Consider the following 14,085-nt stretch of genomic DNA (forward strand, 5'->3'; position numbering starts at 1 on the left):
GTGGGATTAGTGGTCAATATCTGTCTGGGGACGGGGAGACACCCCTTATCAACAAGGGTGCCTGAGCGATGCACATTTGTATACCTAACCCTTAACTGTACCCCACAATCTTATAATAAAAAAATATGTTAAAAAACAAAACAAACAACAAAAATAATAAAAATAAAAAAACCCTTTGGGCAGATAAACCAGTAGAGAGAAGAAAAAAAGCACTGAATGCCAATATGCCAAGTAAAAGGTACCCTTGCTCCGACGCTGGGCTTAATGGTTGGATGACAGCCTCTTTGAGGGGACTCTGCACAACCGCAGCAGTCCTGATGAAGCTGCCGAATGCCTCTGCACACGCCTGATTCTGTTCTGGGCCTGAGGCTCACAAACTCTGGGCAAGAGCAGAGATGCCAATACAAACTGCAAGTCTACCCTTGGTAAGGAGCCATAACATTTTAAAACATTTTCCCCCAACTGGGTCCCAAACTTCCTCTCCATAGTCCTGGATGGTGAATGTGAGCTCAGCAGGCATGTTTAATTTAGGCAATATTTTTCTGAGGCTATTGTACTCGATGTGTGAGAAGAATGTGTTTATGTATCGATGTTATCTTTAGGGGGTACATTTCACCTGTTGTTATTTTTATCTTCCCTTTATTGACCTGCTATGTGCTAGATTACTGTATATAAATTATTTCTAATTCTGACAACATCCTAATAAGGCAATGCAATTCCTCTTACTTTACAGATGAAGACACAAAGTCTCAAATAAGTAATTTTTCTCAAGACCTGCTAGGAGATGACTGTGTGGAGCTTCAAACCCACTTTTGTCCCACTCAGAAACTAATGACTTTGTCACTTCTAGCTGAGAAGACAATGACTTTTCGCCGTAATGTCACCTAATAAAGGTTTGTGCTGTTTGAGCACTTCATGCATGAGAATCTCCTATTTGGTGCCTTCTTCTTTACACTTTTTATGTCTTAATAAGTACAAGAACAGTTCTTTTGCAAGGCAGAGGACACATCTGTGTAGTATAGAACATCACCAGATGTATACATCCAAGTGGGTGTAGTTCCTTCAATACGCTGGGTTTCCTTGGTGATTAGAGACTTATTTCAGTGATGCTGTTGCCACTCACTACTTTTCTGATGCTTATTTTTTGGAAGTACCTTCAAAGTCAATTTAAAAACCATTCAAAGAAATGAGACTCATCATTTCAGTGACATTTACTGTTTTAAACCACAAATGATAACTTCCAGCTTTTCCAGTCACTCTTGTTCGTCAGCTTTGACTACTAACAACTTGAGGCTATTTCAAAAAAAGTAAGCCCAAGCTCAGTGAAAAAAGATTTGCCTCGATAATGTTCAAAAGTATGTGCTAGAGGTTTTCAGGTTCTCTCCAAAAGAAGAGTTCCAAATATGTTATGAGTCCAGCAGCACCATTGGTTGAGTACTGTGATCTTTGGAAGGGACATATTTTTTGAACTGGACAAGTCTGACAAATTGGTTAAACTAAATAAAGAGTTAGGAGGGTGGATAGTATGTTGGTTTTGAGCCTGGACTTTGGAGCCAGACAAACTGGATTCAAATCCTTCCTTTACCACTTACTAGCTATGTAATCTTACACAAATTAGTTAATCTCTCCATGCCTCAATTTCCTCTTGGGTAAAAGGAAGATAACAATAGAACATGTAAATGCTCCCAAACAGTGTATAGTATGCAGAAGGTGCTATTTTAAGTGCTATATTGAGTGAGTGCTATCGTTAAAATGCTATATTAAGTGATATTGCTAAAATCACATATATCACTTTGTAGTATCACCTTGAATTATAGATATGTTCAGCAAGATCAAGGCAGACACATTTCCTATAAGTAATCCTCATCAACTGTAGTAATAAAATGTTCTTATGTAGGAAAAGTACTTTTGTACAAGTGTTAATATGAAAATAAAACCTGCAAGTCTAAAGATTCTGTATCTAAATATGTTTTATTTTATTGTAATCCTAGAAACCCATCTTGAAAATGAATTGCCTGGCATGGCATTGCAACACCAATAGTTTGAAATACCTGTGGCATCTTGGTAAAATATTCATCCAACCCACACTTCTGCACTCTTAATGACAAGAACATAGCCCTCAGGCAGCACAGCCCATCTTTGGGCAGGTTTGGTTGTTATAAAGTTGCTGATGCTAAGCTGAAATCTCATTTGCATATCATTCTCTCTCATAGAGAATGTCATATGGAACAAGTCATTTCTTTGGTGGTCATATGCCTCCAGAGTATTTTCTTTTCAGGTGAAACTGCCTTAATTTCTTTAAACTATTTTCTTTCAGACATGATTTGGTATCTTTTCACCCTGTTTATCTAACTGCTCTCCACAGACTTTGATTTCTCCCATTTATTTTCAGTTGTAATAACCAGAAGTAAGCATTGTCTTCCAGATTATAAGGATGGAGTTTTCTCCTCATTAGATGAATTACACTCTTATAAATGTAGCCTAGGAATACATTCATTTTTATTTTACTTTAGTTTTTATTTTGAGAGCACACCACATGCTTATAAAGGGGCCAAAAGAAAAAAACTCTTTGCCCAGAATCCTATATCAAGATAATCTTCAGGTATAAATAGAGAAACGAAGACAACCTCAGAGGAAAGAAAACTAAGAAAATTTGTCACTAGATAAATAGATAGATGATAGATAAACTACATTCAGATCCATTAAACAAACAAAAATTGAAAGAACTTAAATTTTATAGAGCATGCCCTCTGACGACAATGAATCAATAGCAGAACGATAAGAGGAAACTCTAAACACTTGGAAACTAAACAACACAATTCTAAACAACAGATAGGTCAAAGTAGAAGTCTGAAGGATATTTTAAAAAATACATTTAACTGAATAAATATTTAGACACAGCATATCAATATTTGTGGGACATAGCTAAGGCAATACTGAGAAATAAATTTAGAGTATTAAATAAATTTAGAGTACTAAATACATACATGAAAAAGAATAATTCTCATGAATAATATAATCTCTCACCTAAGGAAACCAGAAAGCAAAAAGCAAAGCTCTAACAGAAGAAAATAAATAATGAACAGCAGGAATCAATTAAATTGAAAACAGAAAAGCAGAAAATCCACAAAACAAAGAGCTGATTCTTTGAAAAAAAAGCCATCAAAATTGGCAAGTTTCTAAAACGCCTGATTAAAGAGAGGAGAGAGGAGGGGGAGAGAGAGAGAGAGAGAGAAATGAAACCAGGATTGTCACTGTTTATCATGTAGACATAAAAAAAGGTAACAAGGGAATACTAACACTACACAAATACATTTTACACCCCAGATAAAATGAAACAATTCCTCATAAACCACAAGCTATTGCCATTCACCCAATATAAAATAGATAACTTGAATAACTTATAACTGTTAAGGAAATTGAGTGTGTAATTAAAAAACTCTCAAAAAAGAAATTCCATGCCCATACAGTTTCACTAGATAATCTTCACAAACCTTTAAAGTTTTACACAGTCTTTTTAATAAAATGCAAGAAGCAGGAATACTCCCCAATTCATGTCATGATGTTAATATCACTTTGATACCAAGATAGATAGACAAATAAATCACAAGAAAATAAAATTACCTGCCTAAATCTCTCATGAACATATATGTAAAAATCCCTAACAAACTATTAGCAAATATAATTCAGCAATATATACAAAGGCTTACATACTATGACCAAGTGGGTTTATTCCAGAAATGCAGGCTGGTTCATTAATGAAAAAAATCAATCAATGTAACCCATCATAGTAACAGGAGAAAAAAATTGCATAATCATACCAATCCATGCATAAAAACATTTGACCAAATTCTACACACATGATATAAACTCTCAGAAAAGAGGAATAGAGGATAACCTCCTCAACTGGATAAAAGGCATCTACAAAAAACCTATAGCTAATATTATACTCAATGGTGAAAGACTGAATACTTTCTCCCTAAGGTCAGCAACAAAGAGAGAATGTTCCTCTCTTACCACTCTTATTTAACATAATGCTAGAATTTCTAGCCAGTGCAATAAGGCAAGAAAGTGAAATAAAAGAATACATTGCCAACATAGGGCAGAAGAAAAAAGATTATAGAATAGAAATAAACAAAATTGTCTCTATGTGCAGATATTCTATAATTGTGTATATAGAATATCCTGAAAAATCTACAACGACCCCTAGAACTGATAAGTGAATTCTGTAAGGTAGTAGAAAACAAGATAAACGTGTAAAAATCAATTATGTATGCAAGGTACATGACTGTATACAATTGCTATGAACAATTGGTAAATGAAATTAAAATAGCCATATATCTTTGGTCTTAACATATCACTTCTGTCCTCAAAACAAGAAATAAGCTGAACAAACAGGAAATCCACAACTCTTATTAGATTTATTAGCGAATTAAGGTCATGAGACAAACTACTTTCCCCAAAACTGGACAGACTGACAGGAAGAATGAGAGAATCACAGTTTACTGGGAGCAGAAGCCTGGGAGGAAAAACCTGTTGCTGAAGCCAGTAGCAGTAGAAACACTTTAAACTATAATTGACAAGTTTTTGCAGGCTCAGCGTGGACTAGTTTGAGAGTTTGAAAATCCAGAGGACTCTGTATAGAGAAGCCTTCACACTTCCCTGCATTTTAACTCCAGGAATCCCATTAGGTTCTCTAGGTGAACACCAAGAAAATTCCTCATGTGCTCCCAACAGGAGGAAGGGAGAGGTAGCCATTTTGAAATACTCCCAGAACTCTCTGTTCCCCTTAACAAGGCCTGATCACTAGAGCTTAATAAACTGGAGTTTTACCAAAGCCTAACTAACCTGGGGCAATAAATACACTCAACTCTAGGCTGCTCTAGTGTGGGTAAAGGGAAAGGGAAAATATTCAACTCAGGCTCACTGAAAGACTGAGACTAAATCATAGGTCTATGGAATATTTGCTCCCATCCCCTTACACTACCACATCAAGAAGCCACTGTAGAGTAACTGGATTACTCACACCATAATTAAGGAGATGCTAGGGAAAGCTAAATATATCAGAGGAGACAAAAACAAGGACACCAGAGGAAATTTTAGCTCTGACACCAAAGCTACAGTAAATAGTAAACACAACCTAACTCCAAGTTAGGTAAAATAAAACCTTATATTAAAGGTTGTTTACCTCTGTTACCAATACATCATGCCTAGTTTTCAACAAAAAATTATAAGGAGCGTACCAAAAGGAAAATACACATCCTGAGGAAACAAACCAAACATAAAAGCAGACTCATTTATGACTGAGATTTAGGATTACCAAGACAAGGATTTAAAAGAACTGTGATTGGGTCACCTCCCAGCATTTTGGGAGGCCAACATGGGAGGATCACTCAATCTCAGGAGTTTGAGACCAGCCTGGGCAACATAGCAAGACCTTGTCTGTTATAAACAATAACAACAAAATTTTTGAATAAAAAAAGAAAATAATTGTGATTAATATGTCAAGGGATATCTAATAGAAAAAGTGGACACCATGCAAGAACAGATGTGTATGTAAGCAGAAAAATAGAAACTCTAGGAAAGTTTCAAAAAGAAATGCTAGAAATAAAAAGCATTGTAACTGAAATGAAGACTAGTTGGGTGCAGTGGCACAAGCTTGTATTCATAGATACTTGACAGGCTGCTGCAGGAGAATCGCTTGAGCTCAGGAGTTTGAAACTAGCCTGAGCAAAATAGCAAGTCTTGTCTTGAAAGAAAGGGGGAGGAGGGAGGGAGAAAGGGAGGGAAGAAGGAAAGAAGGAAGGAAGGAAAGAAGGGAAAGAAAGAAAAGAAGACCTTGATGGGCTCATTAATAGATCAAACATAGCCAGAGGAAGAATCAGTGCACTTGAAGATATATCAATGGAAATTTCCAAAACTGAAATGCAAAGAGAGGAGAAAATGAAAAAGAACAGAATGTGCAAGAACTGTGGGACAATTATAAAAGGTGTAACATATATGCAAGGGGAATATCAGAGGGAAAAGAAAATGCCGAAGAACGTAGCTAACCCTGGGGAGTGACTGCAAATACAGATTAACATTAGTAAACAAAACAAGAACAAAAAATGTGGGCAAAAGACATGAATAGACATTTATCAAAAGAAGACATACAGATAGTCAACAAATATATGAAAAATGGTCGACATCACTAATCAGAAAAATGCAAATCAAAACCACAATGAGATATCATCTTATCCCAGTTAGAATGACCATTATTAAAAACAAAAAAATAGGCCAGGCTCAGTGGCTAAGCCTGTAATCCCAGTACTTTGGGGGGCTGAAACGAGTGGATTGCCTGAGCCGGCGGATTCGAGACCAGCCAGGGCAACTTGGCGAGTCCTAGTCTCTACAATAGATAAAAAATTAGCTGGGTGCACTAGTGAGCACCTATAGTTCTGACTACTTGGAAGGCTGAGGCGGAAGGATTGCTGGAACCCAGCAGGTTGACACTGGGGTGGCTGTGAGTGTGCCATGGCACTCCAGCCTAGGTGACAGGGTGAAACTCCAACTCAAAAAAAGAAGAAAAGAAAAAAATAGCAGATGCTTATGAGGATGTGAAAAAAAGGAAACTCTTATACACTGTTAGTGGGAATGTAAACTGGTATAGCCATTATGAAAAAACAATATGGAGAGTTCTCAAAAAACTAAAAATAAAACTACCATATGATCCAGCAATCCCCAAACTGGGTATTTATCCAAAGGAAATGAAATCAGTGTATCAAAGGGTTACCTGCACCCCATGTTTATCGCAGAACTATTCCCAATAGCCAACATATGGAATTAACCTAAGTGTCCATCTTTGAACAAATGGCTAAAGAAAATGAAGTATATATACACAGTGGAATTCTATTTGACCAGAAAAAAGAATAAAATCTTGTCATTTGCAGCAATGTGAATGAACTTGGAGATCATTATGTTAAGTGAAATAAGCCAGACACAGAAAGACAAATATGGAATGTTCTCACTCATATGTGGGAGCTAACAAATTTGATCTCATGAAGGTATAATGGAATGATAGATACCAGAGGCTGGGGAGGGTGTGTGTGTGTGTGTGTGTGTGTGTGTGTGTGTGTGTGTGTGTGCGCGCGCGCACGCATGCATGTTGGTGGCGGTCATGAAAAGAGAATGGTTAATGGGTACAAACACAGTTAGATAGAAGGAACTTTATAACATTATAATATTTGATGCCAGAGTAGGGTGACTGTCGTTAACAACGATATAGTGTATATTTCAAAGTGGCTAGGGAGAGAAATTGAAATGTTCCCAACACATAGAAATAATCAATACTCAAGGTGATGGATACCCCAAATACCCTGACTTTTATATATTTCATGCATGTATCAAAATACCACATGTATATTCATAAATATGTGCAAATATTATCTATTAATACAAATGTTTGCACAATGAAAAAGATGAAGAAAAGGAGGTAATAATAATGGCTGCGAATTTTCCAAAGTTAATGACAGATAAAATATCACAGATCCAGGAAGTTCAGACATCAGACAGGATAAACTTCCCAATATCTACACACAGTTATATCATATTCAAACTGTAGAAAATCAAAGACAAGAGAAACCCTTGAAAGAAGCCAGAAGGAGGAAAACTCCGTACCTATAGAGAAACAAGGATAAGAATTACATTGGGCTTATTTTTGGAACCATGCAAGCAAGAAGAAAGTGGGGTAAAATATTTAAATTGTCGAAAGAAAAATACACCAACCTAGAATTCTGTATCCAGTGAAATTATTCTTCAGAAGCGAAGAAGAAATGAAAACGTTCCCAGACAAGCAAAAAATCAGGGAATTTGTTATCAGTAGACCTGCCTTGCAAGAAATGTTAAAAAAAAAAATTTTTTTCAAGAAGGAAAATTATATAGGTCAGAAACTCAAATCTACACAAATAGAACAGTGTTAGGGAATAAAAGTAAAATAACATCTTTTTTTCTTATTTTTAATTGATCTAACAGATAATGATTTGTTAAAAATAATAATAGCAATGGATTATTCAGTGGTTATAGCCACCCTAGTGTTAGCACAATAGGTGTGTGAATTGAGTAGTCACTGTGTACACGAGTTCAACAGCAGGGACTCTCATTCACCAAGGATGATGGATGCAGAATGTACTGTCCCTCAAGATGATCAACTGGTCTCTTGGTGTCAAGTAGTCTACTCTGAACCTCTTCTTTTTTCATAGAAACAGGGATGACATGTTGCCCAGGCTACTGTCATACTACTGGCCTCAAGCAATCCTCCTGCCTCAGCCTCCCAAAGTGCTGGAATTATAGGCCTGAGCAGTGACTCATCTTAACTGGACTTGAACCTTATTTCAGTCACGGTTTTGCCTTTCCTGCTTGCAGAGTTTCAGCCAGCATCATATGTGAGTATTCTATTGACACAAGACCCCACAATGCCATATTGAACAAAAGGATCGACTTTACAGGAAAGGAGGAGCAGCAATGAGCGTACAACCATGAAATCCATTGATTCTTTAACATACTGAAGCCTTCGACCTGATACAGCAATGGGAAAGCCTGTTGAACATGCCTCTGAAGGCCACCCTTGACATGGTAACCAGCGAGGATGTGGCGCCAACACTCCAGGTTGCAGCATATACTGTAAATCAATGACCATTAAATGGTGTGCTATCTCTTAGGTAGATCACCTGGGTCCAGCAAACTAAGGGTGGAAGTCGTTCTTATCATAACTTCCAGTCATGTCCTCTTTAATGTGTGTTTTCTATTCCTACAACTTTGGACTCTGCACATTTAGAGGTCTTGGTTCCAGAGGGGGAATGCTTCCACCAGTGGGCACACCAACAGTCTTATTAAATTTCAAACGATGTGTCCCACCTAGTCATGGTGAGCTTCTCATGCTAAGAGAGCAACAGTCAAGGAAAGAAGATACTGATCATCAGGACTTGGAAGTAAATGGACAGAGCGTGTTTGGCACCCAGGTAATACATGCATATCTCCAGTATGCCTTCACTCCATTTTGAGGGTAAAAGTGCTAAGTGCAGTGGCTGTGGCTGGAGAAGGCATGGTGACTGATGATTCTCATACCTTTTAGAGGTGAGAATCTGGGTCATCCCATGTGGTGAGTCATTCACATCAGCAGAGGTGCCTGCTGAGGATGAGGGGAATCTAGTTTAGGTGGTTGAGGGGATGGTGAGTACCATTTGTGTCTTTGAGTCCATTTGTGTCCTTGAGACTGTCTGCTGTGGCAGGGGCTGTAATCTATCTTTCTAACCTTCATTTTGAAAGTTTCCCTCAGGAAAAGAGGTCCATCCGAATCTCCGATCAGATTCTCATGCAAGGGGTGGGTTGTTGGTGGAAACTATGGGACACTGCCCAGATTCCACCACCCACACCAATACCCCCAGGGCCCTGCACTTTAGAACTGAAGTACTGTCCCCAGTTTGTAGCTGGGTTCTCCCTCCTAGTGATTGTCCTTGGATAAAGAGGGCCACCTTGCCCAACATCATGCTTCCCTCCTGGGGGACAGTTCATGCCCAGTGACTGCAAGTCAATGAGAAGTTTTAAAGGCCCTTTGTCTCCATCTAGGACATCTCTACAGGGCCAGCCATCCTAGCTGGCCAGAGTTCCCCCATGGGATCAGTTGAGGCCTTTGTTATAACTTGGTCACAGCTTAACTTCTCTCTCGGACCAGTTCTAGTTTATTCCCTCCCCACTGGGGTGATCAGAAAATCACACCTGAATTAATATCCTACATACAAACCTCAGACTTAGAGCCTGCTTCTTATGGAAACCAACCTGCAACAATCTCCAAGAGTTGGACATATCCCTTTTTATCTTCTCTTATTTTAAGTATAACTAAGATATCCTTTAAAAAAAATCCTTTAATGTCCTCTGCTCATTTGGGGCATTTAGCTTTCTTCATAATATATTAATACAACCTTGATACTGTTATATTTTCATCCTTGGACCTCTGCTCTGCTTTTCATCGGTAATACAGATCATTCAAAAGCAAGAACTTCCCCATGAGTCCCCTACATATGACATGGGTTTCTTTAGTATGTTTCCTGCTGCTTCTTTATTGGGACCATTTGTGATACTACCATGAAAATTATAGTTTTGGTTCCTCTCAACCTTTATAGCTGTGTTTTCTCATCTGCAAAAAAGATATCTATAAATTTTCTTTAAATTTTTTGTGCTCTACTTTTGTAAAGCCTAGGATACACATCTGACCTAGCCAGTGTATCACTGGCTTCTCTTAGAATTCAAATGCCAGTTTGGGTTTGTTGTAGTTGACACTTCTCCCCACCCTTGAACCTCTATTCTCAAGGATAAGTCAACTGAGAAGCAGACACATGCACTATTGAGTGCATTGAGAAGTTCTTCCTTGGCAGCAAGTGAAAATCAGAAAGACTCTAGAACCACTTTTCCTTGTTTGAAATGGATTGTACTCTCAGGGCACCTCTTTAAGGACTATGCTGCAGACCCTGTGGTGTGTGGTCAGCCTGACTGCTGGGCTTTCAGCCCAGGTTCTTGCTTTTCTCCTCTATCCTCTGCTGGGCCAAGAGCCAAGACTGAGCCCAGTCCAGTTGGCTGAGACTCTGGCTGCTTCTCCTAGTTTCTGCCAACATTCTTTGTTTCTGGTATTTCTACTCTAGTTCATGTTGATCCTTGAGCTAAGACTCTGGTCAACAGGATGCCAGGCAATCTTGTTTCCCAGGATGCCTCACCCCTCTCCTTGCCCTCAGATTAGGCCCTTCACACTGATGCTGGCCCAAGATGCACCTGTTCACTATGACTGCACCTGAGTCCACAATAAGACTTTGAACCTGAACTGTTAGCACCTGCAGCCTGTGTGAGTTCCCCTGCCCCTGTGTCAGGCACCTCAACAAAATCTTTTCTCACAGCAAATGCTTACATGCCCATCACTTCAGCCAGTACTGCTGCTTTGACAAATTAGTCCCTGTTAATAAGAATTAAGCCCAGGATAGTAGTACCCCTGATTAGATTCCCCCACTTTCTGAAGGGTAAAATTGCTGGCAAAACAAGGGAACATTTTCCAGAATTTGAGCATTATCTTAATGAGACTTTGCATGAAGATTTAATTTAGGTTTAGTTGTGACCAAAATATCTTGCTTCTTTTTTTGTTGTATATCATTAAAATATTAGCCAAAACTTTCATCTCAGCAGATAGATTTATATTATTTTCCCCCAATTACTTACATTTTCTTTAATTTCAAATTTGTAGATATTCAAAAGAGTAGGTATCTTCTATTTCAAAGCAAGAAAGGCTAAATGTTTGGCAGAAAACAAGTAGTATTAACACGTACACAAGCCACAGTGAAAACAGTTTACTGAGATTTGTAAAAGAGAGGACCACTCATATGCCAGACACTCTGACATTAACTATATGTCAGAGGGGGGAAAAAACAAGTACCAAGAACCAAGATGTTTTAAGAATTAGCAGGGAAACAGTGGCTCGTAATTAAGCAGCAATAAGATGACTAAGGTTACATTATAGTAGTCTAATAACTAAAACATCCACTGATCTTTCCAAGGACTGATAAGCAGCTTAACATGTTATATTAAGATATTTGTTATGGTTTCCTAAATTAAGACCTTACATTTGTAATTATTTACTCAACATCATTAGTGTAATCTCTTAAGCAAATTATACTTTGCTTGGGTCAATAGATTTCATTTTTATTCTGTAGCCCAAGTATGCGTACAGGCCCTGGATAACCCAGTCAAAAATTTACACACAAAGAATCATTTGCATGTGTAAAGGACTGAATAGTCAAAATGCACAACTGACTAAATTCAAGGCAAGCCTATACTTTAGAACAGCATCTTTCCTGAGCTCAGTAAGTTAGTAAGTGACCACACTGTTTTCCTTTAGCGAAGCGAAATGGCAAGAGCGACCTGCTGGCAGATTCCACCTCATTACGCTGGAACAATGACTGGAAATAAAGGAATGATATATGAAGCAAGATAATTTAAGACCACCAAAGAAGTGACAAGGGAACCACATTTTTTTGTTTGTCCCAAGAAGCTGCCCTGCGTCCAGTTCAATGGATGTCACTGCAAGTTCAGCGCGGGGCAAATGGTGGGTGGACTGAAGCTTCAGGGGCCCCTTTGGTTTAAACTCATGTGATCCAGGTTGGCTCTAGAGATTTAAAAGTCAAATCTCGGTACAAGCATCTTTCATCTGGAGATCTGGAAGCAAATCTCGACAAGGGAGCGGGGAAGAGAAGGGAGAGACGGCCGCTGTCCTCTAAGTGAAGGTTTCACAAAACGAAAGAGGGAACCCAGCGAGGGTCCCTTTCACTTCTCAAATGACTTTAATAAAGGCTGGTCTTCTTCATGATCCGAAGGAACTCCTCCTCGTTCACTTCGCCGTCTCCATCCCGATCGGCCTCGTCGATCATTTCCTGCAGCTCCTCGTCCGTGAGGTTTTCCCCCAGCTCCGTGGCCACGCGCTTCAGGTTTTTGAAAGAGATCTTCCCGGTTTCATCGTCGTCGAAGAGCCGGAAAGCCTTCAGGATCTCTTCCTTGGTGTCCTTCTCGGCCATCTTCTGAGTCATCACGGCCAAGAAGTCGTTGAAGCTGATCTTCCCGGTGCCTTCCTTGTCCACCTCCAAGATCATTTTCTTCATCTCTTCCTTCTTGGGCTCAAAGCCCAGGGCTCGCATGGCCACCTTCAGCTCCCTCACGTCGATGGTCCCGCTGCCGTCAGCGTCGAAGAGGTCAAACGCCTCCCGAACCTCCTGCTTCTGCTCTTCGGTGAGCTCGGGCTTGGGACCCGCCTTCTTCTTCTGGCTGGTGGAGGGCGCGTTGGGTTTCTTCAGGCTGAGAGCCATCGCTCCGCGCGGCCGCGGCCTCAACGGCGGCGCCGCGGTCCCGGCGGTCACCGTGGTCACGGCGCTCGCGCTCGGACGCCCCCAGCTGGCGGGGCGGGGCCTCCCTGGTTCTCGCGCAGCCGCGCCCCCCACCCCCGCCGAGCAACCTGCTCTCCTCCAGCCACCACGTCCGCGAGGTCTCGCTTACCCTCCCAGCCACAGTTTCCCTCGGTTTAAGACCCAGTTTCCACGCGTTGACACCTGAGCTGGCCGGCACAGCCTGTAGCCACAGTTGCCTTCTTGCATTCACTGGCGTTGGCTGTTCTTTTCAGGCCCTTGGCACCCGCAAGACCAGCTTTGTAGATGCACGGGGAAGTGCTTCTTGTCTCCTTTTCCGTGCTAATTAAAAACACTTTCTGGGTCTGAGGTTACCTAAGGGTAAATGTAGGATAATTGAAAGGACATAACGTGGAGTCAGTGTTGCCAATGAACAGCCTTTCTTTTTTTTTTTTTTTGAGTTGGAGTCTCACTCTGTCGCCCAGACTGGAGTGCAGTGGCTGCTCCTGGCCCTCGCAGCCTCGACCTGCTGGGCTGCGGCGATCCTTCCGCCTCAGCCTTCCAAGTTGCTGGAACTACAGGCGCGACTAATTTGTTTTTTTTTATTTAGTGTAAAGATGAGGTTTCGCCAAGTTGCCCAGGCGGGTCTCAAACCCTCCGGCTCAGGCAATTCACTCACCTCGCCCTCCCAAAGCGTGGGATTACCCGCTGAGTCACCGAGCCCGGCCATGAACAAGCCATTTTAACATTGCTTAACTTTGTCATATTTTTCTAGCAGATCACCTTGATTTACCGTCTAATCACTAGCCAAAGGACAGAACCGGTTTCTCAGAGGTAGCTATTGATATTTGCTTTACAACCCCTTCCCAGCTTGTAAACAAGTTAATCTAATCAGCTCTTCATGACACAGACCCCATCACCATGGCAGCAATCATGGGACTAATCCACCCATCTGCCTGCGGTCTACCACCTGACCTCAGTAGCTGCTCTTACCTGTTCCCTCCGTGATGACATGAAGCAGACCACCACCCAATCACATCAAAGGGAAAGTTTAAAAGGATTCGACTGGAAGCGGGTGCCATTGCTTTGTTAAACTCCAGTGTATCCGCATGGCTCTTTGAGCTGTGGCCATTATGTTTCTTGCTTTGGCACCCCCTCCCCCCCCCCCCCCCCC

General features: G+C 40.5%; 1 protein-coding gene across 1 annotated transcript; it reads right to left on the bottom strand.

Annotated features, from left to right (window-relative positions):
* Window positions 1-12,270: 12,270 nt before the first annotated feature.
* CETN1 (centrin 1) lies at window positions 12,271-12,897 on the bottom strand. Its single transcript, XM_008072219.1, has one exon. The coding sequence runs from the start codon at window positions 12,873-12,875 to the stop codon at window positions 12,357-12,359; it is 519 nt and encodes a 172-aa protein (XP_008070410.1). The 5' UTR covers window positions 12,876-12,897; the 3' UTR covers window positions 12,271-12,356.
* Between the last annotated feature and the right edge of the window lie 1,188 nt (window positions 12,898-14,085).

The sequence above is a fragment of the Carlito syrichta genome, unplaced genomic scaffold (genome assembly GCF_000164805.1).
Source record: "Carlito syrichta isolate Samal-C Ts95f unplaced genomic scaffold, Tarsius_syrichta-2.0.1 Scaffold314876, whole genome shotgun sequence".
Lineage (NCBI taxonomy): Eukaryota > Metazoa > Chordata > Mammalia > Primates > Tarsiidae > Carlito > Carlito syrichta.

Bases quoted from the DNA above. Each gene is read 5' to 3' on its own strand.
- CETN1 (XM_008072219.1), bottom strand. From the start codon at position 12,875: ATGGCTCTCAGCCTGAAGAAACCCAACGCGCCCTCCACCAGCCAGAAG.